The 27,427-nt window shown below is 34.6% G+C and overlaps 2 protein-coding genes across 2 annotated transcripts in view; both read left to right on the top strand.

The window, feature by feature from the left end:
- The window catches only part of LOC111512836 (orexin/Hypocretin receptor type 1), a 409,012-nt gene that overhangs the window by 246,592 nt on the left and 134,993 nt on the right, over positions 1 to 27,427 (top strand). Inside the window, exon 3 of the mRNA XM_074178302.1 lies at positions 5,723 to 5,870. Within this exon, the coding sequence (XP_074034403.1) occupies positions 5,723 to 5,870 (148 nt within the window). The remainder of the gene's footprint in view (positions 1 to 5,722; positions 5,871 to 27,427) is intronic.
- LOC141483575 (uncharacterized) lies at positions 13,480 to 19,931 on the top strand. Its single transcript, XM_074178295.1, has 6 exons — positions 13,480 to 13,928; positions 16,015 to 16,200; positions 16,387 to 16,548; positions 16,670 to 17,107; positions 17,376 to 18,046; positions 18,759 to 19,931. The coding sequence occupies exons 1-6, from the start codon at positions 13,874 to 13,876 to the stop codon at positions 19,080 to 19,082; spliced, it is 1,836 nt and encodes a 611-aa protein (XP_074034396.1). The 5' UTR covers positions 13,480 to 13,873; the 3' UTR covers positions 19,083 to 19,931.

The following is a 27,427-nucleotide window of genomic DNA, read 5'->3' on the forward strand; positions in this document are numbered from 1 at the left end:
TCATCAATTAGTAGCTGGTTCAGTCGTTCACAAAATTGCAGCCTTCTATCAGGATCATCTCCATTGAGTTCCTGTATTAATTTAATTTTGTACGGATGAAATTTATAGGCTTTTAATATCCGTATTATAGACGAACGGGAGACACCTGAGGCTGCAGCAAGCTGACGGGTACTTTGAGTATGATCCAATTCAACATGTCCCAAAACAGCGACTTTCACTGCTTCATTTCTGATCGGTTTCCGTGGCTGGTGTTTCACATTACAGACAGATCCGGTATCGACAAACTTTTGTACTAACTTGGCAACGTACGAATCATTCACATTTTTTCCGGGTTGACTGTTATTAAAGAGGCGAGCAGTAAGTCTAGCACAACTATTATGTTGATAATAAAGTTTAACAATTTCAACTCGTTCAGGAATGGAATAAACCATTTTTACAGTAAAGTTGAAATAATTTCAAAAGCAATCAAACTGAATCAATGAACGTTTGCCTAAATTCTTCTTGTATACTTATCTGCTGTTGTTATTTGAACCAAAAAACGCACGAGAGAAATTGAGGAATGTAGTAGTGATAAAAATGCCGTTTTATCCGCATTTTAATCAACACCAAAAATATCGAGTAAATGTTCTTGCTATTTTTATAACTATTCAAGTAAATACAACAAATTAGGTATCATTGGATAGAGAATTTTGTGCCCTTTCAAATGATATATCACTCGACCCCACTTCCCATTTAAAATTTTAGGGTTGTTACTCACCCTCGCTAGAAGGTTGAAGGCACAGGTAGAAAAATACATCTAAAATGTGTCCCCCTCAAAAGCAAAATTGATCTGTCCGAGCATTTTTGCGTTAAGTTACAAAAAAAGGAGAAAAGCAAGGTGAATACTTTTCGTTGGACCACTCGATATAATTTTGCTAGGATGGGTATTTTTAGTTAACAAGCATTGCGGCCTGACGGAACTATAGTTTTGGTATTAAAATTATCAGATGAAAGTTTTTTAATTGAAGTAAATATGTTTTTTTCATACGAATGACACACTTTTTTTCTTCTTGAATATAATTAATTACGTATATTATTCCACTTTCAATGAGAATATTCATTTGAATGTTTTTATACCCCTCAATTATCTATGTGACTACCTGTCTCAGATATTGTGACAACCATCCCTGGCCCGGGGTTAAAGGTAACACTTTTTTTTTCATAAGAATTGTTAAATTTCCTTTACGGATGATGTTGGAGAAAAAAGAATATTTCTATTGATATAAAAATAACATTGATAATTCATGAATAAGCTCAGTAAAGAGGCAAAAGACAAAAAGTTTGACTTCCAAACCTGGTCTCCCCCAACTGGGAAACTGGTACATCTCTTGCGGCCTCATGATTATTTTTCGATGACCTTTTTCATGAAATGGAATCATCTTCACTTTCTATGTATTAAAACGAACCATATCAAAAAGAAATAAAATTACAAGATACACGTATCCAATGCCAACATCAACAAGAAACTCTCTCTCTCTAATTTGTTTGGCGGTTTTACTCGAGGCTACCACCCTAACTTTTTTGTTCGGTTCTTCTTTTCACAAATTTCTTGTTTCACATATTTTTTGTTACTGACGACCTCGTCGAATCCGTCGACATCCAGGCTGGTTACTGGCGTAGGAGGCCGCCAGTCCTCTCTTATTTCACTTTATAATTCATCCAATCGTAACTTTATTTTAGACTACACTTCATTTCCACCTTTTGGACTCCACTCAGACCACAACATCGACATGCCATCTTTGAGGGCGGTCGTCATCGGCACAACCGTCCTCTGTCACAGTCAGAGAGAAAGGCAACAAGAAACTTTTTTTTTATTGCACAATACTTCATTTATTATAGAAACACATAAACACACACACACATATATTGTATATAACTTTTGAATTAACAGTTCAAAAATAAAATTTCAAACCGCTCAAAGATGCGAACTCGTTTCCTCCTTTTCATGAAATGGAATGCATCTCCACTCAAAAGCGATTTTGGTGAAATTGGTGACACGTGTGAATCATTGTATTCGCGCCACGTGCCAGTGGAGGGATGTCTGCAGTATGCTGTATATTATACAGCTATGAGTAGACTCACTATGATTCGAAAGTGCATATAGATCATAACGACAAGAAGTCACATTGTCTGCTGCATAATTATTAATATCTAATCCATCCAGAGGAGATTCGATGACAACATTCAACCTGCCTCTTAATCTTTCTGTTAGAGCGACTGTTTCAAAATAAATGACTGAAATACGGAGAAATTTATGGATTGAAAAAGTGCATTTTTCTCTCTCTTTGCAAGTCAAACACGTCCGTTTTTTATGGTCATCTGAAGTTTTCCCTCTTGTGAAGGAATCCAGGCATTGTGATAAACTCAATTGGCCAGTTCTTTGTGGTATGGGAAGTGACAAATTCCAGAAAGGATCGAAGGTTACTGATGATACTTCACAGTGTGTGCACTTCATTGTTGGTTTTAATTGACCAACAAAATTATCTATAATTTCATAATCAGTCACGACTCTCGTTCTTTTTTGCTGTCGCTCAATTTTTCATCAATCGCCGTTAAGATCGGTTTGGGTTTCTTATTCTATTAACGTCATCAAGTAAACGTTCTAAAAGATAACGAAAGAACTCCTGGGCGTATAGTTAGTGGGAGAATGATAATTCCAGAACTCGTTCATTTTTTTCTGCATCTTCCTGGAAAATCGTGAAATGGCCAATCTGCTTACTCCATTTTGCGTTGTTCATAGAAAAATTTGATTTGATCTATGGGTTCAGGAATATCTCATCTAATTTTTGAATTAACGAAAGAGAACCCAATATCGATGTGGCATTCCCCCTTTGAATGGCGATACTGGTTCTTTGAATGGAAAATGAATAGGCTCGGTTGTCATCGGTAGAGTTCGTCATTCTTCTACCAATTTCTTTCAACAATTCAGGAGCATGAGATTCAAAAACACTGAAGGTTCCGCTTGCAACAGGAAAGAAACATTTCCGAAATTTTGATTTTCCGGCAATCATAGCAGCTGCACCACTAGAATCAGATGTACTGGCAAGGTGAGAAGTTGCAACTGTCTCAAACCAGGGGTTTCCCAAATTCCCAAGTAATTAGAGTCATTCCATCTGGATGCTCTCCATCATCTCGACTTACACCAATGGCTTCATGTACTGAAGGTACCTCTGCAGTAGCTAGAGCTCTTTTTATAATATCATTATTGAAATGATATCTTGAAAATCTATCAGAAATAAATCTATAACGTACGCTATGGTAACCGTTTTCTTTTACAATAGATCCACATTTTCATTTATGACTAGCACAAACTCAATTAACGTAACTGTTAGGAATTTAAATCAAGATAAGTTATATAATTCGAATTCGTTTCTATTCTATACAGACCTCTACTTTGTACCGAAATCTTGGTTTCTGAGAAGCTTTTGTTTCTCTGTACAAATTCAATTGTCAAACTTTCTTTTTTCTATGAACAATTGTTGACATGTCTGACAGTGAAAGCCAGTTATATCAGCTTCCATATGCACCACAGGCAGTGTGATTTTTCACAGCGTTTACAACACTCTCATTGAGTACTTTATATGTTGGGCCATTTGAAAAAAATCTCAACATTTTTCAAGATGCTCCCCACTGTTTATACTGAAGTTGTGTAACACAACACAACGAAAAAATATTTTTTGAATGTTTCCTACACTAAATTAGTCAATTTCTACTAATTTTGGGGTGATAAAAACGAAAATAACAATGAAAAATTTTTATTAGCTCTGGTTTTTGAGATACACAGTACTAAATTTTAAAAAGTAGTTATACTGTACGTGAAAAGTGGAAGTACATAAAACAATATTGTTATGTTTCTTTCAGAATATTTTAAGTACAAAATTAATAAAAAAAAACATTATTCTTAGTGTTTTGACAAATAAAAGTAGTTTGTACCACCAAATTTCAATTAAGTCCATCCGATTCAGTGTAAGATCGCTGTCGTTTAGCTTGTCTTTTATAAAACACTTCTGGATCATCCCTACACACAGATCAGCAGTAGTCTGCAAGCATTGCTTCATTCCAACGGCCCTGATATCTCTGTTCCATTAAGGCAATGTCTTGATGGAATCTTTCTCCATGTTCGTCACTCACAGCTCCACAGTTTTGTGGGAAGAAATTAAGATGAGAGTGAAGAAAATGAATTTTTAAGGACATGTTGCATCCAAGTTGGTGGTAAGCTTGAAGAAGCTCTTTAACCAATGCTGTGAAGTTATCATCTCTTTTGTTACCTAAAAACCCATGTACAACCCCCTTAAAGGCTTCCCAGGCTCTTTTTTCATTTCCTGTTAAAATCATGTCAAAAGCAGGATCATTTACGATTTCACGGATTTGAGGCCCAATAAAGATGCCTTCCTTGACTTTAGCATCACTCAACCTGGGAAACTTTGCTCTCAAGTACTTCAAAGCTTGTCCTTCCTGGTCCATGGCCTTCACAAAGTTTTTCATTAGTCCCAACTTAATATGTAATGGGGGAAGGAGAACATCCTTAGGATCTACAAGAGGCTCGTAAACTACATTTTTCTTATTAGGGTTTAGGTCTCGTGTAGGCCAGTTCATTTTTTTATAGTGAGATTTTCTATCCCGACTGTCCCACAGACACAAAAAACAACAGTACTTGGTGAACCCTAATTGCATTCCTAGGAGTATAGCAATGACTTTCAGATCACCACAGATGTGCCACTTGTGTTGTTCATATTTGATTGATTGGAGAAGTGTTTTCATATTTATATTCGTTTCCTTCATGTGAACTGCATGACCTATAGGAATAGAGGGTAGCTGATTTCCATTATGCAGAAGTACAGCTTTTAAGCTTAGTTTTGAAGAGTCTATAAACAGTCTCCATTCAGATGGAGTGTGATCCAAATTCAAGCAGTCCAGCAAACCATTAACATCAGAACAAACTACGAGGTTTTCTTTTTTCTCAAAAAAAGGAAGCAAATCTTTTTGACGCTGTCTGTACTGAGATATTTCCACATCATGTTTTAGAATATTCCACTGTTGTAGTCTTGACCCTAACAGCTCAGCCTTTTCCTTAGACAAGCGAAGATCTCTTATAAGGTCACTCAACTGTGCTTGACAAATTCTGTGCGGATCACTAGACCTATCGCTTACCTCAAAATCAGGGTCATAGGATGTAGAAGGATGGGTTGCTCCTTCTAAACTGTCTTCATCACCTTCCTCTAAAATTTCATAGTTTTGGGGTGGAGAAGGGACTGGCAAATTGTCTGAGTGTGGTACAGGCCGAAGAGCAGATGGGAGATTAGGGTATTTAACCGTTCCTCTTTTTTTCATAGATAAACCTTGCTTAATGGGAGGAGTTAAGCAGAAATAACAGTCGTCTGTATGATTGGTAGGCTCACGCCAAACCATAGGTACTGCAAAAGCCATTGCCCGGTTTTTATTTTTCAGCCACTCTCGCAATATGACGGAACAAGAATTACAACATATATGAGGAGCCCATTTATAATATAATGATACTATATCTTGAAAACAAGAGCTAATATATAATTTTTATGGTCACTTTCGGTTTTAACACGTGGAAATACATTAAAATCATCTAATTTCAACCCCGAAACAAAAACTTTGTTGTGTTGTGTAATGAACCTCTTCATTGATTAAAAACCTTTTTTATTTTTTGTTTCAGAGTGTTTCGGTGACTGTGTCTGTCTTGACACTGACCTTCATATCGGTCGATCGATGGTACGCAATTTGCTTCCCTTTGAAGTTCAAATCTACCACTGGAAGAGCCAAGACAGCGATCGGGATAATCTGGGTTGTAGCATTGGCATGTGGTAAGTGTGTTTTTTTTTTACATGATCAAAGTTACGGCTTCCGAAACTGTCTCTATTGGGGAGATTTCAGAGAATGATTAGAATTTATATAGTCTACGGTTGCATTCACAATTTTTTATCAACGAGTTCACATTGTTTGGAATTCCATATAAAAAAACTCTCCGCAGTAACAGAATTTTCAAGTAGTTGCCAAGTATTTGCCTTAATTTGGAATGCTGCAGGTGTATAACAACAAAAATTTGTTAGGAGGAAAATTGAAGTTCTCGAAATACAGTCGTCCTTCCAGTTAGTTTAGGTTCAGTTTTGCATATACAGTGCCTCCGTGAAGTAGTGCATACATTCGTCATTAGCTAAATTATGATAAAACATCTCTTTACAGGTCGACATTACAGGGCACTACATGAGTGAAAGTGCGCAAAATTTGTAGCGCTTATTTTATTAAATCATTCATTAAGGCAACAAAAGTAATCAGTGTAGAATTTTGTCATTCCCAGTGGCGTACATCAGATGAATGAGACACTCGCCTTACTGCCTCTTCAGCACCAAAGTTGGATAACATTATAATGAGTTGAATTTACTCATGTCACTAATGACAATTCCTAATGACATTCATTCACTTATTTGATTATCTATACTACATTGTGTAGCAAACTTGTGAGTGGTATCTGAATCAATACCATAAAGAATGTTTTGAGTACAAACTGAAAAAAAAGTTTTTGTTGGTATTCAATGTTCATAATGTAGTAGATGTTTCGATAGTATTCTTTCTTTCTTGAAATTCAATGTTTATATTCAATCAATATTTATTTTCATATTTCGACATAGCTTACATGTTAATGAATTGTCAATTGGCAGGTAAATTAATACATTGAAATGAAATAAAAATTCACATAGAAAAAAATAAAAAGATTAAAATACACTAACACTGAAATTTCCATCACACAGTTAATCACATATTATGAATTTTCATAAAATCACATATACTTTAAAAACATTTTTTCATTAAGAAGTTCTTCAACTCATGTTTAAATGAAAACAATTTATTTATATACTTCACTTCTTCTGGGAGATCGTTGTTGAATATTTTGAGGCCAAAATAATCAAGAGCACATGATTTTTTTTTGCTGAATTTACATGAAAATGTTGCATTTTTCCTGTTCCATAACCATGAATATGCGAATTGGACATAAACGTGTTTTTGTTTTCAAAAACATGGACACACGTTTCAAAAATGAAGAGACATGGAAGCGTCAAACATGAAATGTTTTGAAAATAGCTTTACACGATTCTCTGTTAGAAACACTCGCGATACATCTCAAAATTCGTTTTCGTGCAATGAAAATATCTTTCGCAACTGGTACATTGCCCCATAGGCAAATGCCATATCTGAGTCTCGTTTCAACTTTGGCAATATAACATAATAAACATTCACAATCTGTTTCATTTCTAGAACAGATTTCAAATTGATAAAGAGATATTTTATAGAATTCATATAGATAATTGTTGGCAATGAAATTTTCAAGAGAGATGTTCATCCAGCGATACTCCCAGAAACCTAACCTCTGCAAGTGTATTCTGCAAAATAATTTTACCAATTTTGACTTCAAAATCACCAATATTTCTTTGGCGACATCTGTGTCTTTTGGAATGCTGAAAAATAGGTTCCTACTTTAAAAAAAAGATGAAACTGCATGAATTGTTCCGAAACATTTCGTTCATAGGTATTCATTATCCGTAGAGGACAGAAACAATGAAAAGTCGTCCGCATATGCAGTACCAATTATCGCATCGAAATGATTCCCTTTTTTCCAGTTCGTGTCTAAAAGTTACTTCTTTTGACCATTTTTAGTTCACTATCTTCATAGATTTTTGCAGTGTCTTGAAATAAAAATCGATTTTTTAGTTCTCATTTTTCTTCTCCATATTCCAACAAGTATTTTTCCCAGCGAAAAAGTATGGGAATCCTTCCTATAGGGATTTCATATAAAATAATTCAGTTTATAGATATTTTCTCGTAGTCACCAACTTTCTTTCTAAAGCTCCGCTCCAATCCTCTAGAAGGTACGTTCATACATGTTTTAACAATTCAGGCGTCAGCACTATTCAATCAAGTAGTTTGACATTAAATCATATAGATATAGAAATAAAATACTTTGTCTAATTTCCACTTACTTAATGTATTTATATTGATACGACCAAGGTTTCGGTTTTTACACTATTCTCAAGTATTCTAACTCTACTGACCTAAGAGAAATATCGGAGTATATATATATATATATATATATATATATATATATATATATATATATATATATATATATATATATATATATATATATATATATATATATATATACCTACATTCAATAATACCGACTACATTAATTGCGTTGTCATCTTTATAAATTCAGAAGTGGAGAGCTACACAAATCTGTTTGTTCGTTAAGGGTTCTATATTTTGAGTTTTCAATTGATTTATTGATTTCCATGGTTTCTAACAAATTCATTTTCCTTCCTTTACTACATGTATGTAATATTTTGAGGTTTTCTTTACTTATTTAGTGGTTTGTTTCTTGTAGATGTTTGCACATAGAAGATTTTTTGTCTACACCGACGTGTTCACGGAGTCTTATTTCGAAATTTCTACCGGTCTGGCCTGTATACACTGCAGAGCATTCACTACATTCTATTCTATAAATGCCAGATATCTTCATTCTGTCTCATCTAGGTTTTGCATTGAATATGATTTTGCCTAAATTATTATGACTTATGAAAGATGTTATTATGTTGAATTTGGAAAAGTAATTTTGAATATTTACTGAAAGTTTCCCTGAGTAATTAATGCTGCTATATTTGTATGTATTCCGTTCTTTGATGTATGGGTACAGTTTTCCCATAATATTTTTATGATTTTCACCTGAAATAATCTTTTCAATTAAGGACACAGGAACCTGGTTATTGACCGCTATTTGTTTGATGACTTTCAATTCATTCTGAAAATTCTCTTCAGTTAAAGGGATTGTGAATGCTCTGTGTATCATGGACCTAAAAGCTGCTAATTCATGTGAGGTTGGACTGAAAGAGTCGAAGGGGATCGTACTATCTGTGAATGTATTCTTTCGATAGATTTCAAATTGAAAACCGTTGGTAATTTTCAAAATATTCAAATCCAAGAAGTCAAACACAAAACAATGAGCACAATAGTTATCACAGGTGTTCCTCAGGGTACAGTACTGGGTTCATTATTTTTTCTCATTTATATTAACAACATTTGCAAAATAAAAAATCTCCAAGGGAAAATAATATCATACGCAGATGACACCGCCGTTATCTTCACACACGATGAGTGGTCAGAGTTGTATCGCACTCCTGCATATGAATTCATTAAAATACAAAAATGGCTGAACACGAACTTACTGACATTAAATATTGATATAACTAAATTCGTTTTTTTTTTCACATACAGAACTGGATCAACCCAGACTTGATTATTTATTCTTGCATAATGAATGCTTCTCAGAAAGGAATGATAATTGTGAGTGTCCAAAAATAGCGAAAGTCTCAAGAATCAAATATATAGGAGTAATACTGGACCAGCACATGAGGTGGAATGATCACCTTAACTACCTTGTCAGCAGAGTAAGAAAACTTATTCACAAATTCTACACTCTCAGAGATATTTTAAGTAGAAAATTTCTACTTGTAGTTTACAATTCATTTTTCCTTTGTTCTTCCCCGGGTTCTCCTTCCCGGGGAAGAACAAAGTTGCTGCAACAAATATGCTTGTCGTTCCAATCTTACTCTACTCGTTTGAAATAGTGAAGTGGACTCGGGAGGAGCTGTATCAACTCGACGTAAAGACCCAAAAAATGATGCATCTCAATAGGAGTTTGCATCCCAAATCGTCCGTTCCACGGTTGTACTTCCCCCGACAACAGGGAGGCCGTTTGGAGTGTCTACATGACAGAATGGTGCTGGATACAGCCTGTAAAGTCGTCAGGAGTTCGGATCCCCTTCTCTGCATGGTCTGTGACCATGAGAGAGCAGGAATTGGAGCATTTCTCTTTAGGGCAGCTGCCCGAGCAGCTGATGAACTCGGTATAGTTTTCGACACTGAACGAGGTGACCACAACTCTGTCACCGAGTTGGAACCTGTTCAGCAAAAAGCTCAGATAAAAGCCGCAGAGATCACCTCACTCCTGCGAAAACACAAGGATAAGCCAATGCATGGAGTCTTCTCCAATAACATTGGAGACCTTGGCTTATCAAAGCGCCTGACCTTCGCTTTTCTCAGGTCGAGTGGGCTGAAGTCGGAAACTGAGGGGTTCATTATGGCTTGCCAGGATGGTGTCTTCAACACCTTAGTCTACCGCAGTCGCATGATGGGTATATAGGTTCCTGACACAAGGTGCAGGGCCTGCCGCGAGGCGCCCGAGACCCTAATGCACTTGCTATCAGCATGTCCAGCATATGCGGCTAGACCTATATCCATCGACATAACGCGGCCCTAAGAGTGCTATACTGTCATCTACGGCACTCTTACGGTATTGACGGGACACCGGTGTTTCCCTACGCTCCGGGGGATATTGAATCCGTTGTGGGGAACGAGAAGTGTTGAATTTATTGGAACTATTCACTCCCCACCCTCAGGCTCATACAAGCTAATAAGCCTGATGTAGTCCTTCTCGACCACCAGACCGAGAGGATATTTGTTGTGGAGTTTTCAGCTCCTGGCGAGATGAATATCGTCAGAAAAGAGGGGAAAAAACCGATAAAATATCGAGATTTTCTCTTCGAACTCCGCAGACTCTATCCAGATCACTCATAGTTGTTCTGATTATTGGAGTCCTTGGTGGAATGATGTCTTCTCTACTCTCGAATCTCAAAATCATACCGGCTTGCCGCACTAAGGCAGAACTCTTAGCCGCACAGATGCAGAAGGCTGTCATTCTTGGTTCACTGCTCTTGCTCAGGGCACATGATTCTCGTACCCAATGATCAGTTACCCCACGGTGTGGGGAGTGGACATTGGTTGATAATGCAGGCGCGCCCTCCCAAATGTATCGGGGCTTCGGGAGATAGGGCCTGACCAGGGCACACTTAGGTGAAAAAAAAAACTTTATTCATAACGTATACAAATTAGAGTACAATTTAAACAAAATATGTGAACAAAGTGGTTTGACGATGAGAGCAGAGCTCTTGTTTCGCAAGAAGTTATAAAGAATATGTAAGAACATAAATATTTGTATAGAAATGGAGTAGAAACTACAAAACATTTTATTGAATTTTGTGAATTCGGTATTATAGTTAAGCAAATTGTATTTCGGCTTGAGGTGAAATAGGCCGATTAAATACTAGACAAACAGAAAGTAAGAAAAATAGATAAAACCTTAGACAAATATTACACGTTCTATAAGAATAAAATATTAATGTACAAACAGATAAAATCTTAGGCAATATGGATGAAATTATGCTACTTACAATACAGTATGATATAACTTTGGGATAAATTTGACTAAAACTAACTTATTTCACTCTAACAGATTTTGTTTAAGTGTCTATCTTTTTCGAGAATGTGTTTTCTTATTTGTTTTTTGAATATTGGTTTGGAATAAAAAAAAATTATTTTGTGAGGTACGGTGTCATATAATTTAGTTGTCATGAAAGAATATGCTCTTTGAGAAATTGAATTTTTAACAGTAGGATATATCAGTTTCGTGGTTTCGTGATGATGCTTTATTTTTGCTGAAATGATACTTCATGTTTGTACAATAGTAATATAATTGTCTCATATTCATAACTTCACACTCTTTATACAGGAGATCTGACGAGAAACGTGAATTTATAGACATGATCAACTTCATGAGTCTCTATTGTAATACCTCTAACGGATTGACTTGTACCTGCAGAGCTGATCCCCATGCTGTTATACCATATCATCATATAAATACATTAAGTAAGTGGAAATTAGACGAAGTATTTTATTTATATATCTTTATCATTTAATTGAAGATGAATTTCCACAAAATAAATAAGTCATCAATATCACAAATTAGTTTGACATTCGTTGTCAGGAAAATATGAATGTAAATTTCAAATTACTTTTTCATGAATCCATGTGTATTTTTGATTTGACGGCTCTTCCGTCTCCAAGTCTGTTGTAGGTATTGCTTGATTATTATATTATAGTAGATTTATGTTTCGTCAGAGGTTTCTGTTTCACCATTCATTACATGTTAGTCTACATTCAGTCAACACCATGTTTTTCAAAAATGAAAAATAACTATTTATGATATAAGTGTAAGAAGTAACGTTTTATTTCGTGAGTAAACAAAATTAAACTTACTTTCAACACAAATATCATACATATCATCATACTAACATTGCTGAGTTTCTGAACCTTCTGGAACCAAAGGAATTTACAGGTCAATGTTTCAGAAGATCTTCTGCTTATTTGCTGTCAGAATCAGAAGCAAATATGGATATTGAGAGGCACGGATGATGGAAGTCTACAACAGTAGCTGAGGGTTACATCGATCAATCTATTTCTAATAAAAAGGCTATTACTGAAAGAATAATCCCGACAGCTAGCTCCAGCGTTACAGCATCGTCCTCGTCACTTCAATTAAATGTTAATGCCCATGAAATTGTCAACTCGGATAGTTCAAATATATTACAAGGCTCTTCAACATCGCAAGTTATTGATATCAGCAGTTGCTCTAACTGTACTTTGTTAATGTTAATAAATGATAATAATAATGTAATCAATTCGTATATCTTTGTAACAGAATTTGATTGTATATATTGTATATATATATATATATATATATATATATATATATATATATATATATATATATATACATATATGTATATATATATATATATATATACATGTATATATACATATATATATATATATACGGTGCAATCGTGCATCCTATGTGTAAAATTGTAGGTTCACCTGGCGTCCGCTGTCACCCTGCGTCCGATATACGGACGCCCAGTGACCTCCCCGAAAAAACATCACAGAAGGCATCATGATAGCATCCAGAGTCCGAAAATATAAAAATCTCGATGGACGTTATCTGAGCCGGAACCAAGACATCCGTATAAATTCGGGTTGACGCATCGACCGCAGTGGCGCTGCAGTTTATACATATGTATATAATAATCCATGGCGTGGTTTCACTGTGCGTCCATACATACAGTTATTTTCGCCATTGATATACCGGCTAACTCGGCATCTCTTTTTGAACGCAGGTGATGAAATTGGAAATCTGTTTTTATTGTTGGTGGGAACAATAAACACTTATCGTATGTAATACTCTAGCGGACATCTCAGCATCCATTTTTTATATGCAATTGAAGTTTTAGAAATCAAGTATTGTATACCTGCGACCATAAGATATATTTACAGATAAGGACGTACTAACGGTGGGTTTGGATTATTTCATATTGAACTGTTAAATCAAGTTGAATAATTGGAATTTTGGAATTAAAATATATAGAATTAATTTATATTTTATATTAATTTGTTACTATTACTGTTTATGACAGAGACAAAAGATAGTTTAATATTGAATCTACGTAAAACAGAAGAATATGTACTAAGAAATGGTAACAATATAATATTAAAACGCCAAAATCACCAAAACTTTATCAACAAGGTAGGAACGTTGATCTCAAAAATATTGGGGAATAAAAAAAGTCATTAGGATGACTAGGGCTGAGGAGGGAGGTACTTTTCGAACACTGCCGTACGCCTCTAGTAAATTCGAGAAACGTTTACTACAAGTGTTTTTACGTACAAAATGAAATAAGATGCACAATCACATGTTTTGGATATCCGCATAAGGAATTTTTCATTGTAAAGTCTCACCGAGCTTCTATATTATATACCCATAGACAACACTGCACGTGTTTAGTGTAGAAAAATTCGTGGTTTTTTCCTTATTTGTTACTCAGCGTCCGTAGTGAGTGGTACTTTGTTGCGATTTGTAATGTACTCGTTTAGGAAACGAACACATGCCATGGTGGCAGCGGCAAAAAATATGGGTAAGTACATTTTCCGTGTACTAAATATTTTAATAAATTCTACCACTAATTCCAAAAATTGCTTTTTCCGCTGCGAACAATTCTTTTAGTTTCTTTGGACAAGTTTGAGAAAGAAAAGTCCATATAGGCTTTTTTAAAAGAAATATTTTTGTTGATATAAGCGGACAAACATTATACGGGTAGAAGGAAATGGAAATAGTAAGTTCAAATTGACTGTGACCCTTTTTGTATCTGAAAACAAAAATAATCTAAACCTATTTTTTTCTGATATACAAAGTAATTTATCAAAACGTACCGAATCTTAAGTATCACATATCTTTAGAATTATTCAACCGATTTAAATGATATTTGCACAATAATAAAACTGTCTGGGACTGAGCTAAAGCTAAATCAAACGGGTTGAAACTTCAGGGCCAGAGTTGATTTTTTTCAGCTTTAAACAATCATAGTTTTGCAGAATGATGGTCGTTATTGAACTATACTTTGTCAAGTACAACATTCTGTAACTTTTACTACTATTGTATCACCAAAAAATTAACAAAAATATATATAAATAAGAGGCAAAAGTAATTTCATGCACCCCATTTATTTTTCTGAGTGATTTTCTAAACATTTTTTCCTACTATTTGATTTTGTATATCATGACTTCGGATGTAGAGGAGAAATGACCTTTATAACGCAATTTTACTCAATTCGAGTAGTGTGCAGGGTCGAACTTAAAATTTTATTACGTCAGAATTTAGTGGTAGAACTTGGTTAAACCACATAAATGTACCAACCAGTTTTTGAATCTGAATATGTGTTAGCTTTGTTAACATATTTCAATTAATCTTGAGATGATATAGGACGTCAAATTTCGAGAATTTTCATAATAATTTCCAACCATTTCCCCTCTACTAAGTCTTACTGAACAGCTTCAGTTGGTAGGATATAGTTCTTAAAAACAATAATAAATGAGGAGCAAGAGTTAAAGGGTGCTGCGTTTAGTAAAATACGAAAAAATGGAATCCAACCCTAGAATTTTGAGGTGATAAAACATTTTTAGTTCAAAACTTTCCATCATTCTAAAATACTGTGATGAAATCAAGTTAATAACGTCTCAATTTGTGGGAATTTTATTTCGAAATTAACAGATAATAATGATAATAATAATGTGTCTTTATTATTTTGAAATCCATATATCATACCACATAATCGCAACAAGGAGGCGGTATTCAACTTAGTTGCTCTTCCATACAACCTCCTGCTCTTCCATACAAATAGATATTAATATAATTTGAATAAATAATACCTTTTACTGAAAGGCCAAAAAGGTGCAGTCAATCTTTTTTGCCATTCATAACTTCCCTAGACCATTGTTTACTAGAAGGGTGCTTGATTATATATATTATATATAATAACTTCCATTCATTGACTTTTTGTGGATAGTCATAGATTTCAATATATTACTTGAAAGATGTTGATTTTGAAAAATATCAAAGTGAAAGTGAAAAAGTGCGGCTCTGAATATTTTAACTGTCCGAATAGTTTTAGGTTTGAATTAGATACTTTTTTTATATGCATCTTTGTTTTCAAAGACAAAATGGCCTCATTTCATACTAGGTACCTACCGTGTTACTATGTCCATTTCCTCCCGGAACACCCTATATATAAAGAATTGACTTTATTGGTTTTAATTTTCCAAAATTTTCTTCAACATTCTTTAACAAAAGCCCAAAGCCTTTCAGAAGTCATTGTTATTCTAAGCTTTTGTGAAAGCACTTGCACAATGTGGATCTGTATGAGTGCGAGAGACCGTCACGACAGTGCTCTCTCTCTTGAACTCATACAGAACTACAATGAACAAACACCCACTTTCTTAACAACTAAAAAACAAATGTTCACAATAATCAGTAACAGTGATATCCAAAATGCTTTCGGGTTTTGTTAATGGATGTTTTGTATCTAGAATTTTGGAAACATTAAAATTTTGCTTTTCTAATATTGTTCTAAATAGGTATAGTACAGGCGTTGCGTGGATTTGAGTATAGTGAAACTTTCATCTACTGGGTGTCTCTAGTATATTGAACATCTCTCAATTTTTCAGATATCTCTGAAGAAAGCTTTACGGAAAGCGACGGAAGCGAATATGTTTTCAGTTCTACTACGAGTAGTTCTTATTGTGATACATCAGCCGATAGATCAAAAGAAACTGTGGCTGGATACCTCGAAGTGAATCCAACTATTTTAAGAAGTGCTCAATTACAGACGATTTCGGCTGCTAGCATGGGAGGTAAGCTGTTACTTTCCGAAATACTGATAAGGAATTTTACAAAAGTAAAAATCATGAGCTTATTAACATTTTTAATTTTACCGTTTCCTGGTCATATTTATACCAAATGTAATGTAAGATAAACGCAGCATCTGAACTATGTAATATGAAACAAAGAAGCTAAATAACCTATTTAATTCATTCCAGGATGCAGTGACGAAATTGACATAATAGTGTCCGAGAGTGATAATTTCACCACATTAATGCCAGTAGAATATGCAGACAAAACAATTGCAAACAACAATTATGATAGTAACTCTAATGTCATTACAAGTACGCCTACTATTAACCGAGATAGAGAGAAATTGGGTAAGAAATTCAATCGAATATAATTTTTACGAATGCATTTCAGCAGAATGGGAAATACAGAGCACTCTTACTTGATACTATAATTCATACAACTCAAATAACATAATTTAATTAATTTCAGAATGCAGTGGCGAAGTTGCCATGATGACGTCTGAGAGTGGTATTTTCACCGCATTAAAGTCTATAGAATATCCAAGTAATATGATTGCAAACGACAATTATGATAATACTTCCTCTGCCTGTACAAGTACGCCAACTACCTACCAAGATAAAGAGAATAGTGTGGTCTATAAAAGGAGGAGAAAACATCACTGTCCCTATTGTGATGTGCAGGTGAACAATTTTGCAAGACACCTAGAGAGGCAACATGGTGATGAACTAGAAGTAGGACGCTTTCTCGCGCTGGATAAAAAAGATCCAAATCGAAAAAGGATTATCAACAAAATAAGAAAAGAAGGGGACTTTATCTCTGGCAATTGCATACCTGTTCAAAAACGGAAATTTGATAATAACAAAGGAGCATCCAGTGATACGCTACTCCCTTGTATCCACTGTAAAGGTAAGTTTGGACAAGAAGATATGAGATCTCGACCTTTTACTTCTCAAGCAAGGGTTTTCATAAATGCGTTCTGAGTCAATACGATTAACACTACTTTTGTCGATTTGAAGAGTTAATTTATAAAGCCACTTCATTTTGAAAACAAAATATGTATCTGTGTGGTTACAGCTCTGAAAAATAACTCAGCATTCAATTAATATTATATTAATTAAATATTTGAAATTGAAATTAATTGTTGTATTTTTCAATTTCATTTGTTTCATTTCAGGATACTATATGAAGAATACATTGAGACGACACGTTGCTCGTTGTTCCCTAAATGCAGAAAAAAAGAACAATAATAGGCGCCATCGACATCAGTCAGACAGCCAGACCCTACTAGCTGGATATTTCGGACCAAATGATCCTTTGCGAATATCCGGGGTTTTGCAGTCATTAAAAGCTGACATCGTGTCTTTGGTCGCAAAAAGAGACAAAATAATATGCGAAGTTGGGCGAAGGTACGTGAAGTGTCATAAAGAAAGACATTTAATTTCCGTAGCGAACCGTTATATGAGAAGGCTGGCAAGAATAGTGATAGAAGTTAGAAAAATACTGGAGGACAAGTCGCTTACTCTCGCTACTCTGTTACACCCTACGAAATTTAAGTATATAGTTATAGCTGTTAAAAGTATTACAAATTACGATGCTGGACAAAAGGCATTTGGTTCTCCTTCTTTTGCCCTCCAAATGGGGACCTTGATAAAAAAAGCTATTGCAGCATATTACTCTTTAGAGGTACAAGAAAATATGAACTCGGATAAGCTGGATGAATTGAATGTCATGAAGAAACTGATAGAAGAAGAATGGGCCATCGAAATATCGACTGAAGCTGCACAAAACATCAATGTAAAGCGCTTTAACAAACCAACGATAGTACCAATTGCTGAAGATTTGGCAGTAAGTTTGTCTCTTTATTAATTGATTAATGTGGTAAATAAGTGTTTCAAAATTGAATCTTGTATCCTTTTTCTGAATATAATGCTTTTTGTGTCAGTTTCTTTTTCGAAGAATCTTAGAGTTTAGTACCTTTTAACAGACTCATTATACTCGATTTGTATTCCGAAATGAGCTTTCCAATTATTTCCCCTTCAATGAACCACTAACTGTTCGACAATATTTCAATCAGTGGCACAACAATTTGTTTTGTGTACTATCACCTGTTTTCAGGTGAAAATTTACTGAACGTTGCATAAGCATCACTTTTAATAAGTTGTAGTTCGGCCCATAAAACTTGTTAACTCTTCCAAGATTTCCTGATCGATATTTAATCACTTCTAGAAATATTAGAGGTATTTAAAGCTTTTATAACTTTTTCCTGAACAACACTTGCATATTTCTATCTTGTTCTCTCAGAATGATAATGCTTAGTCAGTGTCGATACATTCTTCTTTATTTTCATTAAAGAGCCCAAAGGTTACTTTATGTGAACTTTTGAAAATATGTAGCTCATAAAATCCTGGAACCAATGTTCCATAAACTCGTAGCACAGTTTGTGGTCGAAACCTCCCCAAAACCAATTACAAGCAAAAGCTGTTTATTTGACCAGAAACACCAATATGAAATTTTTGCATGCCTCACTATTGCTACTACATATTTTTTTCTGTTTCAGAAGCTCAAAGTGTATCTGGAGAGCATATTATCCGCGGCCAAGGGGCATCTCATACAAAATGACAAAAACGAAAATGCATTTAGGGCTATCATAGAAGCAGCATACTGTAGTCTATTACTGTTCAATAAAAGAAGAGTAGGAGAGCTTCAGAGGATTCCACTGGATATTTATGAACGATACATTAACGAAGAGATAGAATCGGGCGACTTTGATATGCTGCTATCACCAGCAGAGAAGATCTGCATCAAAAAATTAAAACGTATTGTTGTACGTGGAAAACGAGGCAGAGGTGTACCAGTGCTCTTTGAGAAAAACATTAAATAGGCCTTGGATATCGCTGTCGGATTTAGAAGCAATTTCTGTCTAGCCAATAATCCATATTTATTCAGTATATGTGGTACAGATGGACCTATAAGTGGCTATCATGTTTTTCGAAAACATGTAACGAAAGCATTGGGAGATCCAAAAAAAGTTGCTTCCTTAACTTCAACAAAGTTGCGGAAGCACTTGGCCACGATTTCGCAGATACTGAGGATGGATCAGGAAGATTTAGAGCAATTAGCAAGTTTTATGGGCCATACCACTAAAACCCATCAAGAGTGGTATAGACTGCCATCTGACATATACCAGACTGCAAAAGTCTCTAAAATTCTTCTGATGTCTCAAAAGACATCAATTCAACAATATAAAGGCAAAAGCCTTTCTCAGCTGGATATTGATGATAGCATTCTAGAATTGGAAAGTGACAATGAAGATAATGTAGTTGAGGATGGCAGGCCCCAGAACTGGCCCACTACATCCGTTGCTACAACATCGACCAATGAACAACTACAAATGGAGACTGTCTCTTGTCCGAGAAAGCCAAAAATTTTAAGGAAACAATGGTCTGAACAGGAAAAGAAACTCACTGAAAATTTTTTCAGTGATCATCTGAGGAAATGTAGAGCACCTAGAAAAGATGAAGTCCTATCTCTGATGCAACAGCACCCTGGAGTTTTTCAGGACAGAAAGTGGGACTCCATTAAAGTATATATTTGTAACAAATATAATAAAAATAAATAAATGAAGGGCTAAGGGGGTAAGGGAACTATGCCGTCCTGAACTGCATAAAAATAATTTTGTTAGTTCAGGTTGTATTTTCGCCCTTCCCTTAGAAATATTTTCTGATTTGGATTACCATGTTTGTTTTGTTAATCAATAAGTGCACTTTATATTTGCTAACAAATTATCATTTCATTTTATTGATCACCACATTTTAGTTTAATTTTTAATAAAAAAAAATTTTAAAATAACATCGTATGTCATTGAATATTTTAAAATTTCTCGAGATACTCGAAACAGTGAAATAATAATCATAAAATGGACGCTGAGTGTATCACCCGAAAGTCAGGAATGCGAACTCAAAACCTTAGAAACGAAATAAAAACGAACAAAGCAAATAATTATATTGGAAGTTGTGTAATCCTTTAGATGTACCTAAGCGTATGTAGTTTTTGCAGACGCCTAGTAAACCTGTTATGTGTCACGGATTCCATGTAACCTGTTTTGGAGAACTCACTTATATACTCCGTACATATGCCGGAAGCCCACTGCAACGAAGCTGGACCGGATGCCCAGTGGTACATTATATAAGTATATATATATATATATATATATATATATATATATATATATACATATATATATATATATATATATATATATATATATATATATATATACATGTATATATATATATATATATACATGTATATATATATATATATATGTATATATATATATATATATATATATATATATATACAATCCTTGTCTTGATATTCCTATTATAAGTTCGAACTTCGTGAAAGTTCATGAAATATGGATGAACAAAGGGCATTCTTTGTAGTCACTTGTGACCTAACCATACCAAAGTAATCCGTTCTATTCGGGCCGCAGAGACCGCAAAGTCAAGGAGATCCAACAAACTCGTTGTAAAACTAACTGCATGGTTTCACGATTACAATGATTGCTCTTTGTCGCCAAAGTCACACAATTAGAGTTACCCCTTGGAAATTGAGAGCCTTCAAAGTTCCAATTTTCGAAATGGTTTCCTAGAGAATGCTTCTATTCGAAAGCTGTTATTACTATTTGAAGTATTCGGGTTTTCAAGCTGAGACGACAGAATCATCGAAGACAAGATTGTTATTGAATTCGATGAAAAGTTTGCCACTCAGCTCGGTAATGACGCAATCATTTTCGAGTGAAGCAAAGATAGAATTGCAGATTGACAAAATGATTCAAATAAATACAGAAAATCATAATAATCCGGTCCATCTAGACATTGGAAGGTACATGAATTTACAACAAGCTGCAAACGCGTGTAATTGTTCAAAACATAGTTAAAAATAAGATTTTGATATTCCGAATGATTGCGATGCCTGGAAAAAAATTTATTCAAGAACAAAGGTCAAAAATCTCGAGAAAAATTGTTTTCTCACGATTTTCAGGAAAACGGTGAGTTTAATCATGAAATAACATCTGATAAAAATTTCAGACCATAAAATTCTCTACAAAAAATGTATCGATACTTTTTTTTTCAGAGCCACCGTTTCTGAGATACGAGTCAAAAAGTTTTAAAAGTTGTAATCGTCATTATATGCACACGTTTCCACGCCTCCTATGAGGTAGTGTACTTAGCGCGTTTTTTTTTCAACGTGGTTTCCCCAGTAGGCCTATTCCACATGTCTGTTGTGATTCTGTCAAATTGAAAACTTGCATAATAAAATATATTAGGGTTGAAAATTATAAAAGCGATTGAAATTAAAAAAAATCAAAAATGTATTCATCTGAGTCATAACCTTCAAATACTTCTTCTTGGTCTTCTTCTTCTCCTTGATCTTCTTCTTCTTCTTGATGTTCATCCTGGGTGTAGGTAAACTGCGTCAAGAGTGATGTATCGTATGATTCCTCGTTGGTATCAAATGAATCCTCCATTTGATTCAGCATTAGAACATGACCGGCCTTGACAATGTCTACATGCCAGAGAACACAACAGTCCAACTTTTTTACAACCACATTCAGCGCTGCATCCCTTTTAACAGTTGAAAAAAATTGTGTTCAGCAGGTTTTTCGGCGCAGGTGGGAGTAAAGTCTGAAAAGGTTCTAATGCATTGTCGACCAACTCCCAAACCCAGTCTTTTGGGTCTAGCTGATAACCAAGCCACACTTGAACTTGGTAATTAACCCGGAAAAGGTGATGATGAGCAGCAACTGAGGTTGGAGGAAGACAAGCTAATTGCACCTGTTTCTTATCTTTAGTGTTTTTTACGAAACATGCATATCGATACTTATCTAAGCAGGTGTTTTTTTCGGAGCTTTGTACAGAGAAAGAAGAAACTGAATCCCGTTGGTGTTAATTTCTTGTTGGGTCGAATTACTTTTTTTGAGAACTTCAGCACATTGAACTAAATGTTGTATTTCAAACATTTGAAGACTGTTGCTTTACCCCTCCTGTAAAATGCAGACGTCGTATCACAGAAATAGTACATGATTTTGACTCTTTGCAAAAGTAGATAAACTTTTTGACGAATATATTTCGGTTTGACTTTGAGCTTTTCCTGGCTTCAGAAATAAAATAGTTTTTTCGGGTGGAGTTCGAGCAGTAAGAAGTACGAGTAAGTCTACATCTTCACTAACAAAAATAGTTGTATTTGTCAAATTGAATTGCTCTAGAGCTGCTTCAATCAGTACGGCGGCATCGTTATTAGCCTGTTTAACCAATATATTTTCGTCAATAAACTTATCCTTCAACATTAAAATGAACCGAGATTTGTTGTGAGTATTTACAAGAAATTTCTGTTGACTGGTAGGAACTGTCATAAGATAATGCTGAAGTTCGACGACGTTGTTCTGCAGCTTTAATATTTCTCGTGCAATCATCATAGCCTTCAAATACGACCGTTATTCTAGCACCAAAATGTCTACGTACATACTGAACGTATTCATCTGAAATAATGCTAAATGTTTCTTCACTATCCCACATAACACGATGTAGTAAGTATCCACCATCAATGATGTAAGTCGTATTAGTATTGTTAATTTAAATATTGACCTGTTGGAAACAATCGTAAATGGCAGACTTCTGTGTTTTACGCATCCTGAGGCCATCAAACAACGATAAAGGGTAGGGAGCCAATTCATATTCAAAATATTTCTCAATTTCATCTTGAAATTCTGCAGTGATACTCATGCACTGAAACAATAATACAGGGACAACAGGTACTCTTTCTTCGTGAACTTTTATAGTACTACTCATCGCTAAAAGAGGAACAACATTGTCTGCGCGTTTAAATTTAATATCATTGAATTTGAGTCCTGTTATATTTGCCATAGAGGCAAGTCCAACTTCACGAGCTTTAAAACAGTTTATTTTATCATCACCAACGACACCACTTGCAATATACAGGGTCCTGCAACAGTGGCGCGGTGTTCCATATCTCTATATAGGAAGCGGATAGGAATCTAATTTTCTATAATATTACCTTATTGCTCGAGCCCGACAAAATAAAAATATTGGCGGTCACACAGGGTGTTCGATTTTTTCTGGGCGGATCCCAACTGTGTCTTTTTAAATGGCAACCTATATTTTTTATCGCTTTTTCGGTTTCTTCATAGAAAATAAAATAAACTTTATGTATATCTGCACTTCGAAAATATTGATGGTTTTCGAGATATCTAGCATGACAGGTTTTTTTTTCCAATATTTGTCACTCAGAATATTTGAAATTATAAAGTGGTGCCAAGTCCAGTTGAAATTTTTTTATGGTCGAATATTCTACATTGGTAACTCTCTCAAACGATATATCTGAAATCGACCTGTGATATACAGGGTATGAAAAACCGCTTGCCAAATATTGTAAATGAAAATTTGCAAAATCTTCCTTATATTAAATGGAACACCCTGTATATTATTGATCCATAAGAAGCGCTAACGAAACCTCTACAAATTTTATTAAGTATTCCCTATGGCTAAGTTCAATAGTTTTTCTTAAATGAGCATTTCTTTCGAAAAATGGTCATTTTTTCAAAGCGAAATCCATTTGACGACTGATAAGAATATACAAAAAATACCCTTTCCTTAAAATATCGCCCATTCCTAAAATTACCTGTTGCTAGATAGACAAGACACACACAAGACACCACAAAATGGACGTTCTTGAATAGTTAGAATAATTTCAAAAATCTAGGAATTTGTGCCATATTCTTTCGGTCTAAAACAACCTTTCAGCGAATGAAATATTTATTGGAAATCAAGTAGTCTGGCAAATGACAGAACAAAATATTTGGCTGCAAATGAATATTGAAATTTTTAGTCAATCGTGAAGTTGAACTGTCGGTATAATTTCATCAGAATGTTGTTATCAAAAAGTGATTTGATTGATATGATTTTCATATTAGGTGAATCAGACAGGAATTGTTTATTGGCAAGTAGAATTTATTCTCAACGGTATCCAGATAGAAGGCATCCAGATGAAAGATCTTTCCGAAAGGTCTTGGGACGATTCGTTGAAACTGGATCTATTAATTATTCCAAACATGAGCGCATCAAGCCAGCTACTAATGAAGATAATGAATTGCAAGTTCTTCTTGCTGTTGAAGAAGATCCTAGTAGGAGTCAACGACAAATTGGGGAAATAGTGGAAATAAGTGAGAGATCAACGAGTATTGAAGAAACATCGCTTGCATCCATACCACGTTCAGTTACATCAAGAACTACTGTATGCTGATTTCGAGAAAAGAGTGAGATTTTGCAATTGGGCCATGAACAAAATTCGTCGAAACGAATATTTTTTCAATAATATTTTATGGTCGGATGAATCGACATTCCATAAAAATGGATTTGTAAATCGACATAATTACCATTATTATGCGACAGAAAATCCTCACTTATTGAGACAGGTGGATTATCAACATAGGTGGTCGATAAATGTCTGGGGAGGCATCATTGGAGAATATGTAATTGGTCCATACTTTTTTGAGGGACATATGAATGGTGCAATGTATCTCAATTTCTTACGAAATGATTTACCAGGTTTGTTAGATGATATTCCTCTTGACCTCCGCAATAGAATGTGGTTACAACATGATGGTGCACCTGCTCACTATTCGGCAGAAGTGAGAGATCATCTAAATGAAGTATTTCCCAATAAATGGATAGGACGGAATGGGCCTGTACGGTGGCCCGCTAGATCACCAGATTTGACGAAACTAGATTTTTTCTTATGGGGATACATAAAAAATATGGTTTACGTTGAGCCACCAACTTCTCCCGAAAATATGCGACTTAGAATAACGAATGCTTTTCGCAGCATTACACCAGCTGTCTTGCGCAGAGTAGAACAGTCTTTCAAACATAGACTTCAGCTCTGCATTCAAGAAAATGGAAGACATGTTGAACATATTTTATAAAAGTTTCATTATCAACCTCAATTAAACTCTCCCTTTTGTAGTTTTGTAATTTGCCAGTTGACAAATTTGAATATCTAGAACTCAAGCTCTGAATGATTATAATAACATGAAAAAAATAGTTATTCATAATGTTTCTTTCTTTTACCTTGTTTGGTTTGATATTGCACGATTAATGAGTGAAATTCTGCATCCAATGAAAAAATAATTTTCCATTTAGCAAAAAGTGATAGGTACATACATTTATTTCGTTAAAAAATATTTGTTTGGACACCTTCTAATGTACAAAATTGAAACAAGATATCTTTCGTATATTTTTATCAGTCGTCAAATGGATTTCGCTTTGAAAAAATGACCATTTTTCGAAAGAAATGCTCATTTAAGAAAAACTATCGAACTTAGCCATAGGGAATACTTAATGAAATTTGTAGAGGTTTCGTTGGCGCTTCTTATGGATCAATAATATACAGGGTGTTTCATTTAATATAAGGAAGATTTTGCAAATTTTCATTTACAATATTTGGCAAGCGGTTTTTCATACCCTGTATATCACAGGTCGATTTCAGATATATCGTTTGAGAGAGTTACCAATGTAGAATATTCGACCATAAAAAAATTTCAACTGGACTTGGCACCACTTTATAATTTCAAATATTCTGAGTGACGAATATTGAAAAAAAAAACCTGTCATGCTAGATATCTCGAAAACCATCAATATTTTCGAAGTGCAGATATACATAAAGTTTATTTTATTTTCTATGAAGAAACCGAAAAAGCGATAAAAAATATAGGTTGCCATTTAAAAAGACACAGTTGGGATCCGCCCAGAAAAAATCGAACACCCTGTGTGACCGCCAATATTTTTATTTTGTCGAGCTCGAGCAATAAGGTAATATTATAGAAAATTAGATTCCTATCTGCTTCCTATATAGAGATATGGAACACCGCGCCACTGTTGCAGGACCCTGTATATATATGAATATATATATCAAATCATCTAAAAGAACAATTCGTTCAGGCCAGTCTCAACACCCTACACAGTAGGTTAATGGACTGACACCTATCAGAAAAAAACTACTCCCCTGGCTAATACCACGAAGGGCGTTGGATTATATCCGACAGGTGTCAGTGCAGGATTCTTCACTGAAGTTATTCCTGCATATGCTGTTGGCGATACAATTGCCGCAATAGATTTTCAATTATTGGAACACACTTGCAGACCGGTTTCGGGCTGTTTGGCCACTCGTCAGTGCAAGGTAGTGTATATCATCAACATAAAGTCGATGATTTCCGATAATTGAAAATCGAATTCCGTCAGAGTATCATTCCTCGAACTAAGCTGAAGACTACAACAAACAACAGTTTTGTCGTCGCTCCATCTGCCTGTGAACGAGGTAACCAACTGCATATCCAAATTTGCCCAATTCCTCGTAAAAGGAAAGAAATCTTTCACGTATAGTCAGTGGGCATACTTGAAGACTGGCTATAAATCAAATCATCTAAAAGAACAATTCGTTCTTGTTGAGACAGGCCTGAACGAATTGTTCTTTTAGATGATTTGATTTATAGCCAGTCTTCAAGTATGCCCACTGACTATACGTGAAAGAATATATATATATATATATATATATATATATATATATATATATATATATATATATATATATATATATATATATATATATATATATATATATATATATATAAATCGGTTTAATTTGTGAGGTTGCAGTCAATAGCTGGGCTGTTACAAAGAAAACTCTTTGGTATATGTCAAGCTTTCGGTATATTTCACACCTTCGTCAGGACAACTACAATAATAAGATTATATATCTTTTAAAAATATATAAATATGGAGAACTTACTAACGTGAGACTAAAATATAAAATGGTTCAAAAACAGATAGAAAAACATGAAACAATGACAGTTGATAAAAATTTTGGCTGACAATGTCAAGTGGAAAAATTCTGAATGATACTCGAATTACTAGATTTTTTATTTTCTTTATCATATTTCAGTAGGTACGTGTAAATTTTGCTGAGACTGTCAATATCAGTTCGTTTATTCATTGAATGTTCTTTGTTATTAATATGTATCATTTCCAAAAATATTCTTTCAGTTGCATTGATTTCTCTATCTAAAATATTTGGATTTCCAAAATTTATTTTATGATCCTCCGAATTAACATGTTCTGTTAATGCACAAGAATTAACATTTCGTCT

Source organism: Leptinotarsa decemlineata, unplaced genomic scaffold (assembly GCF_025532065.1).
Source record: "Leptinotarsa decemlineata unplaced genomic scaffold, Ldec_3_MD MMD2_tig00003736_RagTag_RagTag, whole genome shotgun sequence".
NCBI lineage: Eukaryota > Metazoa > Arthropoda > Insecta > Coleoptera > Chrysomelidae > Leptinotarsa > Leptinotarsa decemlineata.